General features: G+C 43.0%; 2 protein-coding genes across 3 annotated transcripts in view; both read left to right on the top strand.

Annotated features, from left to right (window-relative positions):
- Positions 1-495: 495 nt before the first annotated feature.
- On the top strand, positions 496-11818 carry ncam3 (neural cell adhesion molecule 3). Its single transcript, XM_056602899.1, has 16 exons — positions 496-790; positions 1292-1363; positions 1738-1938; positions 2397-2534; positions 3935-4078; positions 4667-4784; positions 5461-5615; positions 6215-6348; positions 6922-7054; positions 7388-7555; positions 7753-7872; positions 8374-8501; positions 9173-9341; positions 9969-10146; positions 10503-10616; positions 11332-11818. The coding sequence occupies exons 1-16, from the start codon at positions 721-723 to the stop codon at positions 11366-11368; spliced, it is 2079 nt and encodes a 692-aa protein (XP_056458874.1). The 5' UTR covers positions 496-720; the 3' UTR covers positions 11369-11818.
- Positions 11819-12778: 960 nt separating this feature from the next.
- Positions 12779-21835, top strand: part of mroh1 (maestro heat-like repeat family member 1) — a 37963-nt gene continuing 28906 nt past the window's right edge. For both annotated transcript variants that reach the window (XM_056601618.1, XM_056601617.1), the window contains exons 1-9: positions 12779-12942; positions 13717-13814; positions 15040-15185; positions 17224-17355; positions 17746-17908; positions 18124-18222; positions 19059-19210; positions 20395-20535; positions 20936-21028. In XM_056601618.1, coding sequence (XP_056457593.1) covers positions 12818-12942; positions 13717-13814; positions 15040-15185; positions 17224-17355; positions 17746-17908; positions 18124-18222; positions 19059-19210; positions 20395-20535; positions 20936-21028 — 1149 coding nt within the window. In that variant the 5' untranslated portion in view covers positions 12779-12817. The remainder of the gene's footprint in view (positions 12943-13716; positions 13815-15039; positions 15186-17223; positions 17356-17745; positions 17909-18123; positions 18223-19058; positions 19211-20394; positions 20536-20935; positions 21029-21835) is intronic.

The raw sequence follows: 21835 nt of genomic DNA, 5'->3' as shown, positions 1-21835 counted from the left end.
AGGACTTATTTGAAGCTTTTGTCCCCAGATTGTGGTTCAAGGTTTCCACCGTTCTGAGTGTGTACAGAAGATAGCCATGTGGAGGGGAGACAGAGATGCTGGTTTAGATAGTGTCTCTCTCTCTCTCTCTCTCTCTCACTCACTCACTCACTCACTCACTCACTCACTCACTCACTCACTCACTCACTCACTCACTCACTCACTCACTCACTCACTCACTCACTCACTCACTCACTCACTCACTCACTCACTCACTCACTCACTCACTCACTGTCTCACTCACTCACTGTCTCACTCACTCTCTCTCTCTCTCTCTCTCTCTCTCTCTCTCTCTCTCTCTCTCTCTCTCTCTCTCTCTCTCTCTCTCACACACTCTAACTCATCCTCCCTCGCCCATCTCAGACCTCCCTTCATGTCATCCTGGTCATCTCCTCAGTCCTGTCGAGCCCCTATAAAAACCCCTGTGTGGCTGTGTGTTCCTTCTGAAGAGCTGAGTGGCTGCAGTAGCAACGACCACCGTTTTTCTGACCAGACACATTGCTGCCAGACCCTCTTCATCCAGCACATAGGATACGGGACTACTTGGCCCATTATTAACTTATTGCCATTAGCATTTTGAATTTTCTCCACAGCATTCATTTTTTATTTTGTGTTGATTTTAGATTTGAAAAGATTGAAGTGATAGATAGATTGATGAATAAATAACTAGGCCAGTTGAAGATGATGCACCAATCCACTCTTGTGCTGAGGATGACAGTTTTGCTTGTATTGGGGCAAATGTCTGGAACAGGTAAGAATGGAAATCGGCATGACATTATGATTTTTTATGATATGTTTATGGAAGGATAAATTGCTTCCAATAGATAAGATGCTCGCAGGTGTATTCGTAATTTGGAAAGGCTACTCTTTGATGCTTTCAATGTTCATAACTAACATATTTTGTGTAGCCAAATTTAACCTAAACTTGATCAAACTTTGATCAAAAAGCTCAAAGTTAAAGTAACAAGTGCCACATTGTGTATGAAAAATGTCGAATTCCGGCATAAAATGGCAGTTTAAGTATAAGAAATTTCCCTAATCAGAAAATAAAGGTTTGATTTGAAGAATCGGGTTTTGGCTAACCTCAGCTCAACAAAGGGTAGGTAGAGAGGATATCTATGAGGATATATATCTTTCACTATATGACCTTCTTCCTGTGGGACTGACCATTTCTTCCTGTTTTGCAGTAAAAATACTTTCTTGTGCATAAGCTAGCACTGATGCTTTGTCCCCCTCTTCCCTCTGTATGCAGCAGCCGAAATGGATATAATTTACACCAAATCTGACATTGAAATCGGAGTAAAATATATGCTTCTGTGTAAAGGTAAGCTCCCTCCCATATTAGAAATACCCTTTTATTTCATTAACAATATGATATTTGCTTGCGTTCTTGTGGTGTGCATGTATCCAGTGCCCAAAATGTCGATCTTAATGTAAAATAAGGTTCAAAACTTCTGTGCATCCGTGGCTAAAATGGGGCCGCCCCATCTCTGGCATACCACAATATATAGCCATAGTACTTTATGATCGGTGGATATTGATGAGAGATGATGTCATCATTGACTTTATTGAGGTCTGACCTTTCTTGCTGGTGTCACTTATGTATCACGACAACGCAACGTCGACCAGGCAATCATTTGACGGACCGCAAGTCTGTCGCTGCTGTAGAACACCCTTGTGTTTTTTTCTTCCTGACAGCCGGTGGTGAGGGAGATATCACCTGGCAGAAGGACGGCAAGGATATCGATGATGAGGAAAGGGTTTCCAAAATTGATGAGGTGTCCTCCAAGCTGGAAATCCAGAATGCCACGTTGGAGGACGCGGGCAGCTACACCTGCCTGTGCACATTTGATAACGGAGATCCAGATGGTCGGACCAGTACAAATATATACGTTTACGGTGAGACCGGAGATCAGGCAGACGCACCCAAGGGCCCATGAACAGTTATGTATACACATGCAACAGACTGTGAAAGACCCACTCACGCGCACGCACACACACACACACGCACGCACGCACGCACGCACGCACGCACGCACGCACGCACGCACGCACGCACGCATGCACGCACGCACGCACGCACGCACGCACACACACACACACACAGTGCTTAGTGAAAATAGTGGGTGTATCAGATTGAGTTGCAGATATTACTCTATGATTATAGATTTGACTACACTTGATTGTTTGGTTGATCTATGATTGTTTCCCCCCGAACGTCACAGTACTTATCGTGCATGATTCAACAAATCAAAAGCCTTACGTGAAATCAGGTCTGCAAGTTCTGGATGAACCAGGATACCAGATAGGTGGTGGGGTTAGGCACTGAGGTAATGTTTCGCAATGCTGCTTTCCAGATGGTCCGTCCTTCGGTGCCACCCAGGTGTACCATGAGTTCCTGATAGGACAAGATGGCATGGTGCCCTGCCTGGCATCCGGCCGGCCAAAAGTGGATGTACGCTGGTTGCGGGACGAGCAGGGGATCTCTTCTCAAGGTAGGACCAGCGTCGTACTTTGGTTACGAGGGTTAGACCGGGGCAGGGTCTGTGCCGTAGTGCCTTTGCTCGGTGTTGCCTGGCAGCCTGGCTTGGTCTTAGGCTGTAAAGCGTGGATGCTGACTAGGGGCTGCTGAGGATAACCTAAAGGTGTGTTCCTGAATCCTCGGATGCCAGCCTTCCGAGTCGGAAGTCGGGAAATCTTCCAGATTTCTTGCGGCATTTCCCGGACGCACACCCCCTCTTTGTCTTCATCTCTCGGAATTCTGAGAGTAGACCGAGAGCAGTGATGACGCTCTCAACAAAAATGGCTGTGCCCGTGAAGAGATTTATTTTCTTTGTATTTGTACCACGTTGGTCATTTTAATGTCGCTTTTAAATGCTCTTACACACTTGATTACATTGCTACTTTATTCCGGTAACCAATTTATGCATTGCACAGCATTGTCTTGCTGTGCATGAAATACAATGTAAAGTTGTGTTGGTTGTATTCGGGCTGGTTTGCTAAAGAGCCTAATGTAGCTAACAATAAACGGGAGCGTATCTATGTTTCCCGGGTCCTTCATGACACGATCACAAAGAAGAACAGGAACGCTTTAAATGCTCCGAGACCGGAAAATGACGTCAAAATTGCAACTCGGAAGGCTGGCGTCCGAGGATTCAGGAACACACCACAAGATAAAGATAAATCTATTTTGTATGGTTGGTTAATTTGCTATGTGATCAAAAATATACATTTCCCAATGTACTTGTTGGACTAATCATTGGCCAATGACAGAGACTACATATTTCCACGAGTTTGGTTTTAGGGTTTGTTTTTCTTTTCTACAGTTTAGTATAAGGGTGAGGGTTCCTTTTTAAGTTACCTTTGAAAGTTTGGTTCTTGAGTAAGGGTTGGGTTTAGCATGGGGTTTCTGGTTTCTTAATTATTAGGGTTTCCTATAAGGGTTTGCTTTTTGGTTTTGGCTTTGTTGTTAAATTGAGGGTGTCCTATTAGTGATAGGTTTTAGGGTTTGGTCTATGGTTTTTGAATTTGGTAGAAGGGTTAGAGTTTCTTATTATTCCTATTAAGCTTTACAGCTTGGTTCTCGTTTCTAGAGTTGGTATCTGAGCTAGGTTTAGGGTTATGGTTAGGGTTAGCAGCAATTGCTATTTTTGCAAGACTCCATGTGAAATGCCATAACTGGCACTTTATCTCAGAAGGTAGAACTTGAACCTCACAGCTCTGCAGTGCTTGCCCTTCTTCTAGCTCCACTTGCATCTCTGAAATAAAAAGCTTCCTTAACAAGGAGGTGGACTTTGAATCTAAATGTGTCTGTTTCTCTTTTGTTTCAACCCTAGTTCCTCACTTTTCCGTTTGTACTTCTCTTTCTCTATGTCTGTGCTACCGGCTGTCAAAGAGGGAGACCGTGTAACGCGCTTGCAGGACAACTCACTCCGCATTAAGAACGTGAGGAAAGATGACGCGGGCACATACACCTGTCAGGCCACGATCAGAGGAAGACCCATTAAGCAGAATAAGCAGATCTCTGTGGTGGTCAACGGTAAGTCCTTGTTTCACACATTTCACACACATTTCTAGAGTCTAAAGGTTATGGACCACCCAAAGGCTGGTCTTGTTACCTCGAAGGAAGACTCTGGGAGTGAAATTATAAATTAATTTTTAATAATTCATCATTCAAGGAGCAATAAAGTAATCTGTATCTTTAGAACAGCACAGATGACTAGAGCTCAGTAGGGGATCGCTTTACGTTCATATATGAGTTAGGATTCAAATGTTGAAATTAGGCCATGGCAGTGCAGTACTCATATAGCCATGCATGTATTCAATCTGAGTAATTAATAATGATTACAATCAATTGTGTTTGTGTTCATTCCTTAAAACCCAAACACAATTCCGGATGTCTTTATTTGAGGTGAACATCGATATACAGCTTATTTTGCACTTTGAAAATGGTGTCATACAAGTCATGCACATGCTTCAATGCAGCTGTAAGTGTGGCAGGCAATTCCTCAAGTATTTCCTAATTTGCAATGTTTTAGGAACATGGGTGTCATTGTGAAATAACTTTAATGGTACTTTCAATAGTAAAATCAACATTTTGGATGCTCACTGAATTATCCTTTTTCAGCCCCACCAACGGTGACCCTAAAGGAGAAGATAAAGAAAGTAATGGCTGGAGCAGATAACAACATCTCCTTACTGTGTTTGGTGGACGGACAACCTACACCAAACATCTCTTGGATCACGTAAGTGTGTGTGTGTGTGTGTGTGTGTGTGTGTGTTTGTGGAGTAAGGGGTAAAGGGGGGAGGGGGGTGTTGGCAGTGGTGTGTGTGTTATGTTGGCATGTGTGTGTGCTTGAACTTGAGACAAACATAAGGTTACTTCCTGCAGATTTGCTTAATCATTTTGTTAATGTTGCGGAGAATGAGAAGTCTGCCCTCACCCTCTCACCCTTCCTACCTCCCTCTTTCCTGGCTCCTTCCTCTCTCCTCTCCTTATTGTTAAAGATGTAGATGACAGAATGGAAAGGTTCGCTTTTTAGTTTGTTTATTAGTTGTCCCTTAGGTGACACCTAATAAACTAACTTTGATGATGTTTTTTAGATAGTGTTGGTGAATTTGTTTAGAGGCAAGCTGGATAAAATATTCATTCCACTATTTCATAAACAAAACTCAATAGACTAGAACAGAAAATATAATAAGAAAGGGCGAAGATTGCAATACTAGATACCTTTCATGATACAATTGCAATTAAAATCATTCAGCTGAGGGCAAAAGGGGGAGAAGTTTGGTGGAATTATTTTGACGATAAATATTTTGACAATGTATTCAGATGTTCCTTCTTAGCAAATGTTTTTGGTAGCATATTTGTGGAAAAAAAGAAAAGACAACACCACTCAATCTCTCACTGTCTTTACGCAGGCCAGTACATTCTGACCTTGCGCGTTATCAGTTCAACTCGGACCGGAGCGAGCTGACCATCTGCGCTGTGAGCAGGGCAGACTACGGGGAGTACATCTGCACGGCCCGCAACAAGATCGGAGAGAGCACCGGCACCATTGAGCTGCACGTCTCCGGTGGGTTCCGCCTGTGTGTTGTACTTTCACAGCTAACAGTCAACATGTTGAGGCTATTCCCATGAAAGGGGAGAGTATTCACGTGTTACATGTACATTGAATGTCATTTACAAGTACAACAATTCAAAAACATCTGGGAAAATAATATTTTGCCATTTTGCCAATGCACCTAAAATCACAAATGAGACCCTACAAATTTGGAACAGTAAATAACTCTTCAAATGCGATCACAGTCAGTTTGGTTCACTCAACCAAGAAGTTGAAAAAGGGTGTAGGCCTACGGTAAAAAATAGTCAGATCATATCACTGACACAGCATCCCTTCTGGTGAAACATCAGAATTGCATTTTCTAAATGACTAATTGGTGCCCTGTGTTGAGTTGCAATACTTAGCCATAGTTTACGTTACTAAAGTAGGAATTAATAAGTCACTCAGTTGCATTGAAGTGCATATTATTATTAAGGCCAAACCAAGGAATAATGTGTGTGCGTGTGTGTGTGTGTGTGTGTGTGTGTGTGTGTGTGTGTGTGTGTGTGTGTGTGTGTGTGTGTGTGTGTGTGTGTGTGTGTGTGTGTGTGTGTGCGTGTGTAATTAAACAGAGGCCCCAGAGGTATATGTAAGGGCGAAGGAGGAGAAGGTGTCGTTGGGCTCCAACGTGTCGCTGTCCTGCAATGTCACCGGTCATCCGTTTCCACAGCTCTACTGGATCCACAAGCAGAGCAGGAACAATATGGTGAGGAATCACAAACACACACACTAACACACACACACACACACACACACACACACACACACACACACACACACACACACACACACACACACACACACACACACACACACACACACACACACTTCTTATATCGAATGAATCAACGTTAACTTTTTTTAATTCTTTCATAATGTAAATGCATTGGGTTTGTAGTCAAATTTCATACTTATTATTTATTTATTTAAAAAATATATATATATATTAAATATGCCACGCCACTGTATATCTGTCAATGTCTCCAGATGACGAGAATGGTCAAATAAATAAATAAATAAGTGCATGTCATCTCGCAAAGTGACGACCAGAAAGGCGCTAGAACCACCTGATTTGGCGTAGCCTACCAATATTGCAAGCAAGCAATTTACCTTCAAAACAATGAGGTGGATGGCATTAAACAGATGATGTGGTTAAGATGAGGACCAAACACAGATGAAGACACTGACCCTGTACTTTACACTGTAGACAATGTGCATGGCAATTGATTATCACTCAGATATTGATTGACTGATACGATTTACTGGCTGTCTCTGTCAGGACTCGTCTGGTAGAGTGCATGTTCGGGACGGTGTGCTGACAATCGCGGAGGTGGCGCCCTCTGATGGCGGTCTGTATTCCTGCATGGCTGTCAGCGCATCAGGCAATGCATCAAGAGATGTTGCAGTGCTCAGTAAGTGTATATATTATATATGTATGCATGTGTGTGTGTGTGTGTGTGTGTGTGTGTGCGTGTGCGTGCGTGCGCGTGCGTGCGTGCGTGTGTGTGTGTGTGTGTGTGTGTCTGTGCTTGATATCTGCTTAGATGACCGAAAAATTGGCGTATTATATAATATTTGATGATTGATAAGCATTTAAAGTCACAAGATACCATCCTTCCGGTTTTGTAAACAGTTCATCCGTTACCAGCTTAAAATACCTTGCATAAATTCCATAGTGTTGTAGAACACTCAATAATAGTGAAGATAGTGACCAACGTCTTGTATCCACCAATCAAACTTCCCAGCTCAACCAGGCCCTCCTCAAGAAGTGTCTGTCACTCCAAGAGCCACCTCATTGGTCTTTTCCCTCAAATCCCAGCCCATCAGTGGGGGCACACCAATCAGCAGCTTTGTTCTGCAGTGGAGGCGGGGCTCAGCTGAAAAGTGGGAGGAGATTAGTGTCCCGGTCTCAGGTAAGGCTCAGTCAACAATAACCAAAATAGTTATGTGTCACCAGAGCTAGGATTCTGCTACTGTCATATCCATGGTCAATGTGTGTTATCTTCAGTACTTTAAGTCTGCTATGTTTGCCCTGGTACATGAAGGGACCCATCATTAGTATGTTATGGGTGCTAATGTGTGTGCATGTGCGTGCATGCTGTGCTTTCAGATCCCCTCGCTATACCTTCCCTCACCCCCTACACCACCTACACCGTTCGCCTGGCCGCCATGAACTCTGTTGGCCTGGGACAGTATTCAACCACGCAGGAAGTACGAAGCCAGGGCATCCGTAAGTGCTGACTACCATCAAATCGTTTTTACGTAATAACTCCAAATACAAATATCTATTGTGAAGAATGGAAAAATATAACCAGTTTTTATCATCAACGTTGAATATTGATTGACCCATAAACTCTTAATAATATGTTGGTGGGGGTATGTTACATAAATGACATGCATTCACCATTACCCATTTCCTTCTGTCATCGCACCAACGTCCTGTTATAACACCATCCCCTGTCTACCTGACACTGATGCCTGTGATGTCATCACATCCAATTGGCATCACTTTTGCAGAAGGTAGGTCTTACTATAAACAAGCTCTCTCTCTCTCTCTCTCTATTTTCATTCATGTCTCAGATATTCAGCTAATACATCCTCACTGTTTTGAAAAGAATGTCCAGAGGAACTATTGTATACCCTTCCTTGAAGAACGTTTCATGGAGGTTACTTGTAAATAGTGTTTTAAATGTTCCTTTTATTATCTTCCTCCCCATGGTCGTGGTCTTAGGCGAGCCGGACCGCCCTGTTCTTTCATCAGATGGGATGAAGATAGACGGGAACGCCCTCTCTGTCCCTGTGGCCCAGCTGGTCAGAGGCAGCTCTCCTCTCCTGCACTATACAGTACGATACAGAGAGGTACGGCTTCAGTTGCACTTTTGGATGGGAAGCTCTGATTATTACTGCGTTCAGGGTCTCTCCTTTTTTAAACTACTGTAAAATGTAGGTCTGAGCCCGACCGATATATAATTTTTAAGGCCGATACCGATACGAATATTTTGTGATTTAAAAATCCGATATGCCGATATATATATATTAAAAAAAATCCCAAAACGCGCAACAAAACAAACACATTTCCCTAACATTGGTTATTTGTAGTTATCCTTTAAATCCCTTTCACTCTCAGCTAACACGTAACAACAGCAAAACTGGACATGGTAGTCATGAATTAAGTCATGCTTATCGACTTAGAGAATTGATGGGGATGTTCTTTTAATTGTTATTCAAGCAATGTATGTCTTGTGACAGTTGCCAACTTACCATGAACACACTTGCACACATGAACAACACCGATGATCTCCGTCGATCTCCGTCATTCACTCTGCCTAACTCTGGCTATAAGCTAACCGTACCATGCAACCATGGAACATTCCCTAAGTGCTTCCAGATCATCATAAATGTACGCATTTATAATTTCCCACCCTCTTTCTTCCATGTTTATATTCTTTAGTCTGTTTCCCTCCTTTTGAGGCTGCTTCCTTCTGTCAAAGTATAATCATTTGAATCCTTCACCCCTGTGCGGTATGCAGGAGAAAGAAGGAGCCGGATGGAAGGAGGAGCAGCGGCCCGCCGACACACCCGTCATCGCCCTCTCAGACCTGGCGTTCGGGGAAGACTATCGCATTGAAGTCAAGGCTGTCAATGCAAACGGCTCCTCCATGCCCGCTGAGCTGAGCTTCAGTGTCTCGAAGCAGCCCGGTGCGTGGACGTACTCACCCCCAAACCCAACGTTTCAAAGAATAAAGACACTAACTTTAGACAAGAGATAATTGACAATTACAACAGAGACCTGAGGTGAATAATTGTTTTCGTATATACTTCACGTGAACGCTCCAAAAATAAACAAGATAAGACTTTTTATTTGCTGATTTGTTTTTAATAGCATTTTATTTGTTTTTATTAGCATGATGAGAAGACCGTCACGCGCGCTCCCCGATGAAAACAAAATCCAGAGTTTGAGATATCAATCAAATTGCGCCATCTTAGGAGGTTCACGTGTAGCATATACTAAAGTCAAATATGAGTTTACAGGTTTTATATGTTGCAATGTGTGGAAGCTTAGCACAACCTTAATTTTTCATCATTCGCCCTACTTTCAATTGGTCCAAATGCCATTTGGTTGCAGGTACGTCCCCACTACTGCATCATTGGGCCATCATAACTAGCCAAATACATTGTGACAGTACATTGTTTTTAGTATGCTGGCCACTTTAGGTGATCAATTTGACGTCAACTTAAGCCAATACACAAAATGTCCAGTGTCTCATATTTATTTAATGTTATTCTCTTCCCTCCCATTTGTTTCGTTTCATGTGGCCTAAGCAGCAGGCATGACCAAAGGGGGCGTGGTGGCCATCGTTATGGTGATCTTCTTGGTGCTGTTGCTTGTGGTGGATGCCACCTGTTGCTACACCAATAACTGTGGTCTTCTGATGTTCATCGCCACTAAAGTGTTTGGTCGAAAGACCCCAGGCCACAAGACAATGGAAGAGGGAACTAATGGGTATGTGTTCATCAGTCTCTGTGTTTGATGAATGATCACAGGATAGGGCGAAGGGGGCTTTGGACACATGTCTGGCTTGCAATAAATACAATAAGATGCGTAAACATCTTTCAGCCGAGGAACAACTGAGTCGATTTTGACACCCATTTACCTCACTTCATTGTCCTCATCAGTACATTAACACAGAAGTGTGTGTGTGTGTGTGTGTGTGTGTGTGTGTGTGTGTGTGTGTGTGTGTGTGTGTGTGTGTGTGTGGTGTGTGTGTGTGTGTGTGTGTGTGTGTGTGTGTGTGTGTGTGTGTGTGAATGTCTGTCCTGTGTACATGTGTGTGTGTTTGTGTGTGCATATGTGTGCAGTGATCTGAATTTAAAGGGTCTTGACACTCCAAGAGGCAGCATACACCAGCAACAATCAGAGGGGAAGCTGAAGAATGAGATCACCTGCGACAAAGCCCCCCTCACCAAAAACGAGTAAGGCGATCGTTCACAAATATGACAGAATAAACAAAACACCAAAGTCATAGAGAATGACGGGATATGATGACACTGAATAAAGATTAGCCCCCTCCTAATTCTTGGGTTGGTTTTGGCTACACAACTCTTGTGTTTGGGAGGAGCCCTTTCATCTCCCCTATGGCTATTGCTACAGGCCGCTTAGGTGGCTGCCAAACTCCATCTAGTTTAGTGTGTGTTCTGGAGTGCGTGTGCTGATGGCTGGCTTAACTTGTGCGCATGGATTGCTCAATGCAACAGATGTGGAGCCTCATCCAGCACCAGAGTCCAATCAGTCTGACTCGGGCAAAGTGAGGCTGCTATATCAAGCCATTATCGACACACACTCCACAATATTATCTATATTTTCTATAAAATAAAGAGGAGGGCTTTTTTTTATCAAAATCCCAGCTTTCACGTTGAAAGCAATGGGTCAGAGCAGTCAATCTTTATGTTGTCTATGTATGTCTTACGTTGGTCTATGCCCCTAACCCACCCAGTCTATAATGTATAGCACGTGCTGTCTCTCTGGTTTTAATATTTCTTTCTTACCATTAAGAAAGCTGCATGCGGGCATACTCATACCTCATGCTGCAGATAATATCATAACTAATACTGTTACTACCACAATTCATACTACTACTACTACTGATGATGTTGATGATGATGTGATGATATAATTTCTCTCTTTCAGGAAACACTTTGGAGACATACCAACCACAGAAGCGTGAGGTTGGCCACAGGACATAACATCGCTCGTCAGTACGTCCCTTCCGGTAGACCCCTCGTGGGACCTCTGGGCGAGGAAAATTAGAATGGGAGTCAATGGAATTTTTTTTCTTATTTTCTGGTCCCAGTCTTTATATGCCCTGGATTACACATAGTTCTTTGTGGATTTAAATGATAATTTTTCATGCAAAAGAAACTAAAAATTTTCGTGAAGAAGTTTGATAATTTTAGGTTTTATGTGAGGCCGCTTTGTGAACTTCAGCTCTTCGCTGCTCTCGACGCATATGATATACGTCACCACACCCGCACTTGGAACTCGGCACAGAGATGGCGATCTCTCTGCTCCACATCACCAGGGCCGTAGCACCAAATCCTGGGCCCCTATACTATAGCTACTGATGGGCCCCCCTGCGGCAGTTTGTTGACGGGGGGGGGGGGTCCGGAGCGATTGTTGACGGGGGGGTCCTGAGCGATTGTGACGGGGGGGGTCCCTATGCGTCGAGAGCAGCGAAGAGCTGTAGTTCACAAAGCGGCCTCACATAACCTCACATCACCTCACTCTATTCAATTCTTGCACTCTTGACGGAACTTTTTCAACAGTGGGCATGAATGATATGTGGTTTTATTGAAACCCGGGCTTTTAAAATACATGAATCATGCATTTGAACAAAAGCAAAAAAGGCTGTCTATTGTATATGTTTATACATAACAAAACAATTTATTTATTGACTGTTTCTGATCCTGCAGGATTACGATCTTTCAGATGGGTTTCTGACTTTTCTGTTGTTCTTGCAACAGTTAGCTAATATAGAACAGAATTATCTTACATTGAAGTGATGTGATGTTATGTTTCTTTCCATACCAATATTTCATATCATTACACTAAAAGGTGCATAACAATTTGGATCATGTCCAAAAAAACATTTTTTGTTTGTAAAAGCTGAACCTGTTGCTTTTGATTTGCAATGCAATGTTATTGCAGCTCAACATATTTAAAGATGAATGTGCCCTGATGACGTTCTATTTTAGCAATTGAATAATTTACTATTATTGCCTTGAACATTGTAGGCCTGAATGGCTTGTAAATACACATCTTTTTTACAGCTTCATATGTTTCAGAAATAAAAAAAAAAAAAAAAAAAAAAACGAGTCATTTTGCTCAGATAATGAATATTACTATTCCAAACCCTATAATATTGAAGTCTTTGAAACACAAAAAGCTTCAACATGAACCGTCCTAGCAGATCTAGAGAGCCTACTGTTAGACTCTTCTCTCCCTTATCCTCTTCACTGTTGAACAGAAATTAACATAATATAGTTGAAGTTAATGGTGGACTACCCGCTCTATGACTACCCGCTCTATGCCTGTCAGTTCTGTGCTGAGTGGGCGGGCCTCCGCTTGAGCGGTGGGCGGGCCCTCGGCTTGATGCCTTCCTGCTGACTCGAGGCACATGACCCAGCTTGTTTACACCTGCGACGAGCAGCGGGTACGCAGAGGACCCGTCAGTGTACTGCTGGACGACACCGCTTACGCCGAGCGACAACCTAACGCTGGGAAAGGGTTACCTTCTCTAAGGTGTGTGTGTTTGTGTATGTGTTGTGGAAGCCCACAAGCGATTGGTAGGACATTGTCAACGTGGTGGCTTTCTGTGTTTTATTTTGTATCTGTGCTAAAACGATGCTAGGTCTTCCGTAGCCAATGCTGCTGATATCATGGACTGTGTTTGCTAGGTCCAGCAGAGACCTTGTTAAACCCAACGCTGGACGATGTGTCATCGGACCATTTACGACGGCAGATATGTTGCAAGACGTGAATGGACTTATGTGAACTGATCAACTTAACGATTGTCTTGCATCTTGTCTGTTATGCTCTTGAGCTCAGTGTGATAGTGGATGGGGTGGTATGATAGGTTTCATGATAACATTGTTTCTGCAACATGAATTGCAGATCTTTAACTTACCTAAATGCAAATCACCTGACCTTGTTGTTGCATGTCGGGTGACTTGTTTCTAAGATATTGTAGTGTATGTGTATGTGTGTACTGTGTAAGTTACTACAATATCTAATTGTATTCATCATCAATCAAAAAACAATGAATTAATTCAGTGTTATTCCTTGTGGTTATACCAACCAGGCCAGGCTGAACTATACTGTGGACATTCAATTCATAAGATTTGAATATTTCTCAAGATAAAATAACGAATAGTCAAAATAAATCCCAAGCTACAGGTCATTCCTTGTGCATCAAAGTACAACATGAAGTCAAAATGATAATCAATCAGACTAAGCGTGAATTGTTTTTTTTATTGTTCATAGGCATTTTTATGTATGCATATGTATTAAATACAGGTCCTGTGATCTTCCCAAGCCGTCTGTCCTAAGAGGCCAGTCCATCCTCAGCCATCCATCTTTTCTCTCAGACACCATGGACGAGACAGATGTGGAACGTGAGTAATTATACAATTGTATCGTTGGGACTTTCTTTGAGACTAAGGCTTAATAAAAAGTAATATGTCCGAGCGGTTTGCATTCAGGGATGTTGTCAAGGTGAGATGTGGGAAAAATATAAAGATTTCTTGGCGAAGTGGGTTGTTTCCCTATTGACCTGAATACAATCTATCAAAGAAAATATATATCAATATATTTGAAAAGGGCACTAAGTTCTATGGCTATAGGAATAATCGTAATGCATCTCCTCCACATGGGCTTCAGAGACAAGCCATTGGGATTGGTACCCAGGATATGCCATTATCGATCGCTGATCACACCATTACTTCATAATGTATGGCATGCATGTCTTTTTTTTTGTTTCCTTGGTCCTGTACGCTGCTATGATGCTGTAACACAGTTACAGTCTTAACTGGGTTAACACGGTCACATTAAGCTGTAGCAAAATGGCATATGACATTCCCTAGTCCTTTCCCCAGGGCTATATTGAACCTTAAAAAACTCAAGCCCTATCTCTCACATGTTTGAATGGGTCTTTTTTTTCAACCATTCTCCGTTGATATGCACCCTTTCGGACCAGTGCATTGATTCTACATGGACACCTTCAAGCCCATGAATGAATGTTTCAGGAATTTCTTATTTAATTGGCCATACAGCCCAGGGAGACTGTGAGTGCATGTTGCGATGCACACTTTATGTTCACCTCAAGAACGCATGTGTTACAAAGGGAACTCCCTTACATGTCTGAAATCCCAGTCAGGCTGTAGTATCTTTTCTCCCCTCGCACTGTGTGCGAGGGGGCAAACAACACCCAAGATACACACTTGGGTGTTGTTTGCCCCTGCCTCGCACTGTGTTGAATTGTATCCTATTTTCCATTTTTTAATTACGTAGTATGTATTGGATTTGATGATAATGTGTTTAGTAAGAAATCGTGAAAAGGATTCGTAATTATGGAGAAACATTTTTGTGTTCGGATCTGTTCTCATGCAAGACATGGCAAATCAAAGTTTCCATTAGGCTAGGTTTGGATATATTTTACTGTACCACAACTCTCTTGATTCTTCTCTATATGGTGGAATGTCACACAAAAAATATAACAAATACAAAACTTTCATATAGAGTACTTTTAAATGTTCAAGGTTGATCCCTGACCTGGTATTTTATGAAAATCTAGAATATGTGTAAAGTGTCCATCGATATAACTTATGGCCCTCATTCCAGAGGTGACGCTGGCTCTACTGGACGGAGCCAACGACAAAGACGCAGAGGTCCAGGAGCAGGTGAGGAAGTCTGTCCTGACCTTGGGGAAGCAACAGCCGGACAGAGTGTTGGCCATGTGCCAGGACTATCTGCTGAAACACCCCAAGGTAAGACAAAGTGTTAGGAGGAACATTTGGCTCTGTCTTGCATCTTGGTGCTACTGAACGGCCCTCCTAATGGTTACTCAACTGTTAGCTTTAAACCAATCTATGTACACCAAACACTTTGGCGAAGTACTGCAAGCTCTCGTTAGAATGGGTAGTTAAATTCAATAAAAGGAAGTACTATTTCATTCAAAAGCTGTGGATTTCTGCTAATTTCATTTCCTCCAGAAGTTATGGTGAGTAAATGACTGCTGTTGTGTGTTGACCATCGTTTTTGGTACTCTACGCTTCCCTTTTGTCCTTGCAGTTAATGATAAGATCAACAATTATAACCACACTGCCATGCCTCAGTGTTGTTGACACATAGATGCAAGGCCTTAGAGTGGATTTTGATCATATTTCAACACATATTAGCTTTATTAGGGTATTATAATGTATAGGGTCTACTGTTCAGGTAGGGCCAAGTTTGTTTGTCTGACTGTCTTAACTTTTGGTGTTGATTTGATTTGGGCTCGGTTCACAAAATAATTCCTGACGAGCAGGATCAGAGGACCTTGTGTTGGTGGAGCAATATTGCACTCAACACATAATGAGATTCAGCGTTGCTCATGTATTGCTGTGGAGTTGAGCATTGAGGCCAACCTAGCGTTGTGGCTACCCTGGACGCGAAATTACGAATCCTACTATGGCCATGCCAATATCCTGATAAGACACGCCCTTCTCTATTTCTGATTGGTCCGTCACACGAGTCACCCCTATCTTTGATTCTACTGTCTATGGATTAGACAACTGCGATTTTACTGGCTTGAAATTAGCTGCTATGGTTTGGGTAAGGGATAGGGTTAGGGGTTAGGGGTTAGGGTTAGGGTTAGGTTTAGGGTTATTTTGTGACGCTTTTGAATGCTCACAGCGAGGGTACCGTAGAGTTCTAAAGCGTTCAGTTGAGTTGCATGCAACCCGGCCAATCACAGACAGTGTAGGGCGGGTCTTGGCGTGGCCATAGTAGGATTCGTAAACAAGCACCCAGGACGTAGCAGGGCGGTTGGACTATTCACCTTGAAGCAGATGAAACAGTCAAGTGAAAGTCTTGATGTCACCATCTGGCCACACACTCACCATGATGCAGAGACTTCTTGTCATAGTCTCACATCTGAGTGTCTTGTGTTGGATCAGATGATTGTTTGGCAACATTAGTCATAGAAATACAGCATAGAAGTAACATCTGTTGCCCAGTAAACTACACGTGTGATATACTGTCATTTTTATGCCTAGGCGTATAATTTAGATAATTTTCTCTCCAGTAAATGAGCTGGTACCGATCTGTTAAAATACTTCATAATAAAGAAAACACAACCGATCATATTGCGGTTCACAGTAGCCATGATTCCTATAATGGAGCTTTATTCTTTATTTCTATTGACCTGAGTTGAATGCTGACAGTTAAGGTCATTGATCATTTGTTAATTCAATGTGAATCTGCAAGATGCTACTTGTACACGCCTAGCCTTAAAGTGGCCAGTGGTCACCAACTTTTTCACCTCCTCCGATCCATTTTTTTAGGGCTTGTCCCTGTGGTGGTTTTCTGAAGCCCTAGGCCTAAAACGTGGGATGTTTCATTACAGAATTATATGTGTTACACTAGCGGGATGATTCTTTGACCAATGTCATTGTGCTCAATGTTCACAGCTGATCTTTTGTCAAACACCGCTCACCTACTTTACATAAGCCTTACTTTGTGGGTGTGTGTGTGTGCGTGTGCGTGTGCATATATAAATAATATATGTATTATCTGTCAGTCTGATGTACATTATGTTGCTCATAAAATGTAACAGTTTATATTTGAATATACAGTTTATATTTGAAGGCTGTTGTAATTATTCATATTTTATGAACTGAAGAAAATCAATATCGGAAAAAAGGTAGTGGCGAGTCCGTCTTCAGAACAAATCCGTATTGGCTGTGGGCCAAAGACAGTCCAGTGTGTTTCTGCCTGCCCAGCGCACTGATGTATCCTCCGCTGTGCTGCGTTCCTCTGCTGTAGCTGGTGGTGAGTCACCGCGTGGTGATCCTGCAGACCATCGAGCTCATCGCTGCCGACAGGCTAGAGGACATCGGCTACCCCAGGATAAAGAGCATCATCTCCCTGGCCTCCGACGAGATGACCCGCTCCAAGGTACCCAGCCCTGCATTGTTTTGATGGCAATGTTAATGTCGGAGTACAACAAACACTACCATCGAGTTCATTGGACAGCTTGGCCTATGGTGAGACACAGGTCGTGGCTGTTTTCCGTGGCTGGATTAAGTGTCATGTGATGCCAAGAAGAGATTACATTTTTTTTCAGTAGAATGATAAAGCAATTAGGACCCTAAATTGTGTATGTGCATCGCCACTCCTGTGAAATCGATCAAATATAAACTTTTACAGCCTTTTGAAGTGAAATATATTTCTTCTAGATACCAGTGGGTGTGTTTTTTAATCATCCTGTAAAGGGACTAGTTGTGTGCATTGGTTGTGTGTGTGTGTTGCAATGCCAACCCTTTTCTAATTTCTCGGTTCACTCAGGAAGTAACCCCTGACTGGCAGCAGGCAGCTAGTAATATCCTGGTTGCCGTGGGCAACAAGTACATCAATGACATCATGGAGGAGATCCTGACCAAGTTTCAGCCAGGGATCTTACCACATTTCTTTGTGGTTCAGACACTAGCGAACCTCTCAGATTCTAATGGCAAGTATCCCAACTCGCATGAATACACTCATTCACAGAGACAGCTGGACCGCTCCTTCAGAACGATCTAGACTTCATTTTGTATAACAGGACACCTCTTTTATATCTAACATAAAACATAAAATAATATGTATAGTACTTGCATCATTTGTCCAACCTTCTGGAGTCCCTGTGTCTATGGATATTGTATTTATCTCTTGGTTTGTGTTTTACAGTGTATGGGATGGTGCCCTTTCTCAATGCCATCCTTGGAACCATGTTGCCGATGCTTAGCATGGCCAGGCAGGACAACATGAAGTGGGTCTTCTCTTCAGGTATACATAGGTTTACAGTTAAATCCAATTCCTTTTTTTTGTTTGAATTCGATTTAACTTGCAATGTGAAAACATAGAAAGATCTCTTTGCTGTGTTTTGTAACATCTAAACCTGCACTATGTACCTTTTTTCCATTCGCCACCTCTTGTGGCTCGATTCGCAGCTACGGTTTTCTTATGGCGCGTTTCCACTGCAGGGTGCGGAACGGATCGGATCGCAAAGGTGCGGATCGGGTCGCGTTTCCACCGCCAAAAGTGGGCGTGACCCGGACTTAGCCGTACCCGTTTTGGCCTCGTTTTCAGGACTCCTCCGTTGGGGTACTGAAAACGAGACGAGACGCCTGAAGGGGTCCCAGGAAATTCTAGCTACACACCCCCTCCGTTGATTGGTCGACAGAATCATCACTTCCGGGTGACGCGGGGATAAAAACAAACAAACAGTAGCCTCGAGGTATTATTCTTTACAATTAACATGTCGCGTAAAACGCTTGCTTGGGCGAACAAGGAGGTGGAGACGTTCGTCTGCATTCTTGGGGAGGAAGACGTTGTTTACGATGTTTACGTAGCTGCCGCGGCGATCGTCATCCGGCCTACCACAAAGGGTACTGTCGGCAGTGGAAACGCGACCTCTGAACTGAGCTGGGCTATGCCGCCCCCTCCCTACCGCACCTTTGCGATCCGATCCGTTCCTCACACTGCAGTGGAAACGCGGCATTAGCTGCAAAAACTGTAAACAACAGCTACAACAGTTGCTGACAGTTTCTGCCCTCTGAGACTTTGCCCACATAACCCCAGCTGTTCATCCCCTCTTCTGTCTCTCCTCCGTCCTGCCACAGCCCTGTCTCATTTTAGCGACAGCATCCTGGAGTACCTGGCCAACCTAGACAAGGCCCCGGACCCCACGGTCAGGAAGGACACCTTCTCCAGTGAGATCTACGCCGCCTATGATATCCTCTTCAACGGCTGGCTCCAGAGCCGGGAGTCCAAGGTGAGACCGTGTGATTCACGTGTGGTAAATGCTGCATACCGAGGGAGTAACATGGTATCACCATGTGACTACTAGACCGATGGCCGGTCACAAGACTTTGAAAGCACGCTCCGATATCCATCTGCCGTTGATCTACTAATGCATTTGCATTAGTACCGTGTTTGAAACGATGGTACCATGACACCACGAAGGTTTTGAATGCATCCGTGCATCTAGGATTTTTTTGACGTCAGAATGAATGGCAAATGAGTTACTACTTGCACAGTCTTGGGGTTTTTCCATTCCCATGATTATCGTATTCATCACAGTGTACCTCAATGTGTTGGATGATTTTCCAATGGTTTATCAGAGTTGTATCAAATGCAGACCTGAATGGTTTTGTGGTTCATATGTGTGCAAAGAGGCTGAACTATAAACCTTGATGATGAAGAATGAATATCCCTCAACCCCAGTACTTAGCTCCTTAGATAAACTACCAAATAATAGGAAAGGCAAGGGACATTCCCAAGTAATTTTCACTACGGTTGAAGAAACCAATCAAATATGCCTTTTATGCGGCATGAGTGACAGCAGGAACCTTATTATTGCCTAATCACGCACCAACGCACACAGTTACTCTCCTAGTCTCTCTTCCTGTCCTCTTTCAGGGTTGGTGTCTTGCTCAACATTGTGTGTGAGTTGGAATGCGGTAACACCTGGTGTAAACACAGGAACATCCACTGGAAGTGGATTGGTCCCTCCCTTAAGTCGGTTGACTCCATTGTCCATTTTAGCTATAACAAGGTAAACTGGCTCCACCAGAGGTAAAATAGTCGTGGAAGGGTGAAACACACTCTTCATCTATTTAAAGTTCAGCCCTTGAACCTGGTCCGTTGGGATCAGTGTGTGTGTTATGATTGTATGTGTGTCTGGGACACATTTTAATGGGTTTTTGGAACACTGTGTATTTCTGGTCTGTTTGTTGTAAATGGTAGTCTTATATTCTTATCTCATATTCTTATACTAACTTTATTTGGAGCTCTTTATCTCATCTGCTGACTGTTATGCATACAGTCCTGTTTGTGCGTTCCTATCCTGCTGCGTTTTTTTTTTTAATTTGACCATGAACTAGTCTTGCCCTCAGTGTAGTTGGTGGTAGCGGCCGGCCTGACCGATGTCCTCTGTTTGACCTCTGTGTGTTCCAGCTCAGGCTGACGGTGGCCGAGGCCGTGGGCCCCATGAGCCACCTCATGGCCAGTGACAAACTGGAGGAGCAGATTCCCCGGCTCCTCCCGGCTCTGCTGTCCATGTACAAGAAGAACAACGAGCATTTCATCATCAGCAAGGTGAGCCATCGTGGGCCGCATTCACCTTGCGGCCGTCTTGGTTCTGAACCGTTAAGAACTGAAGGAGAGTTGAAGGACAAACTGTCAGTTATTGTTAGTGCTGTACATTACTTTAACCCGATTGATATATTTTATCTTTGACCGTCAATATGGCATTACTATTATGAGAAGCCCACCCATATCCTTACAATATGTTTACGTTTTTTTTGCATATAGTTTCTATCTATATTAACACATTTGCACAACCCTTATCAATATAGTATGATTCTATTGTAAGCACAAAAAATATATATAATTATTTATTTATCAAATTATACATTTTTTATTGTGAAACAAAAATCCTCCCTGTGATAATGGTGTTGAAAGTACATTAAAAGTCATGTTTTGGTCCTCCCGGCAGAGTCTGTGCCAGGTGATTGATGCCTCTGTCAACATGGGCAGCCGAGTGTTGGAGACACAACTGGATAGTCTCCTGTCTGCCCTGCACCATCAAGTAAGAACATGTCCTCCTGTATCACACACTCACTCACTCACTCACTCACACACTCACACACTCACTCACTCACTCACTCACTCAATCACACACTCACTCACACACTCACCCACTCACTCACTCTCTCTCTACTCTCACTCACTCACTCACTCACTCACTCACTCACTCACTCACTCACTCACTCACTCACTCACTCACTCACTCACTCACTCACTCACTCACTCACTCACTCACTCACTCACTCACTCACTCACTCACTCACTCACTCACTCACTCACTCACTCAAAATGAATGGCACGGTTAATCACAGAGTCTTCCATTCCTGCAGCCTAGTTTTTTTTTAAAGTCATATGGTTTGTCATTCAACATTACACTACAGCTTTCTTGTGCTGTGAGTTCTCGGGTAGTCACTTGTCATGTGGTTGAGTCACCTGAGAGCTTCCGCAATATCACCATGACGACCATATGTCAACAGTGCGCTGGCTGGACCAGCAATCTGTCATCCAAGAGATGGTTGATGACTCATGGCTCTAGTGTTTTTCAATGATAATGATTTCAATGAATGGTGACAGCAAAACTATGATATTAAAAATGTTTGTTTGTAGAGTATCTTTCAAAATAAGCTTACAAATCACTTTGTAAAAATCAAGTTTCAAGTTTTTTGAATAATTTACAATATTTCATTCTTATTTTCTAACATGTCCTTGTACAACTAAAAAAAGTATTTTTTACGAAACACATTGAATCAACCAAAGGATCTCACTAGGTTATGAGGAACCAAATTTTGCATCATTTTCAGCTATATCT

This window comes from Gadus chalcogrammus, chromosome 11 (assembly GCF_026213295.1).
Source record: "Gadus chalcogrammus isolate NIFS_2021 chromosome 11, NIFS_Gcha_1.0, whole genome shotgun sequence".
NCBI lineage: Eukaryota > Metazoa > Chordata > Actinopteri > Gadiformes > Gadidae > Gadus > Gadus chalcogrammus.
This window is presented reverse-complemented; position numbering and strand designations above follow the sequence as displayed.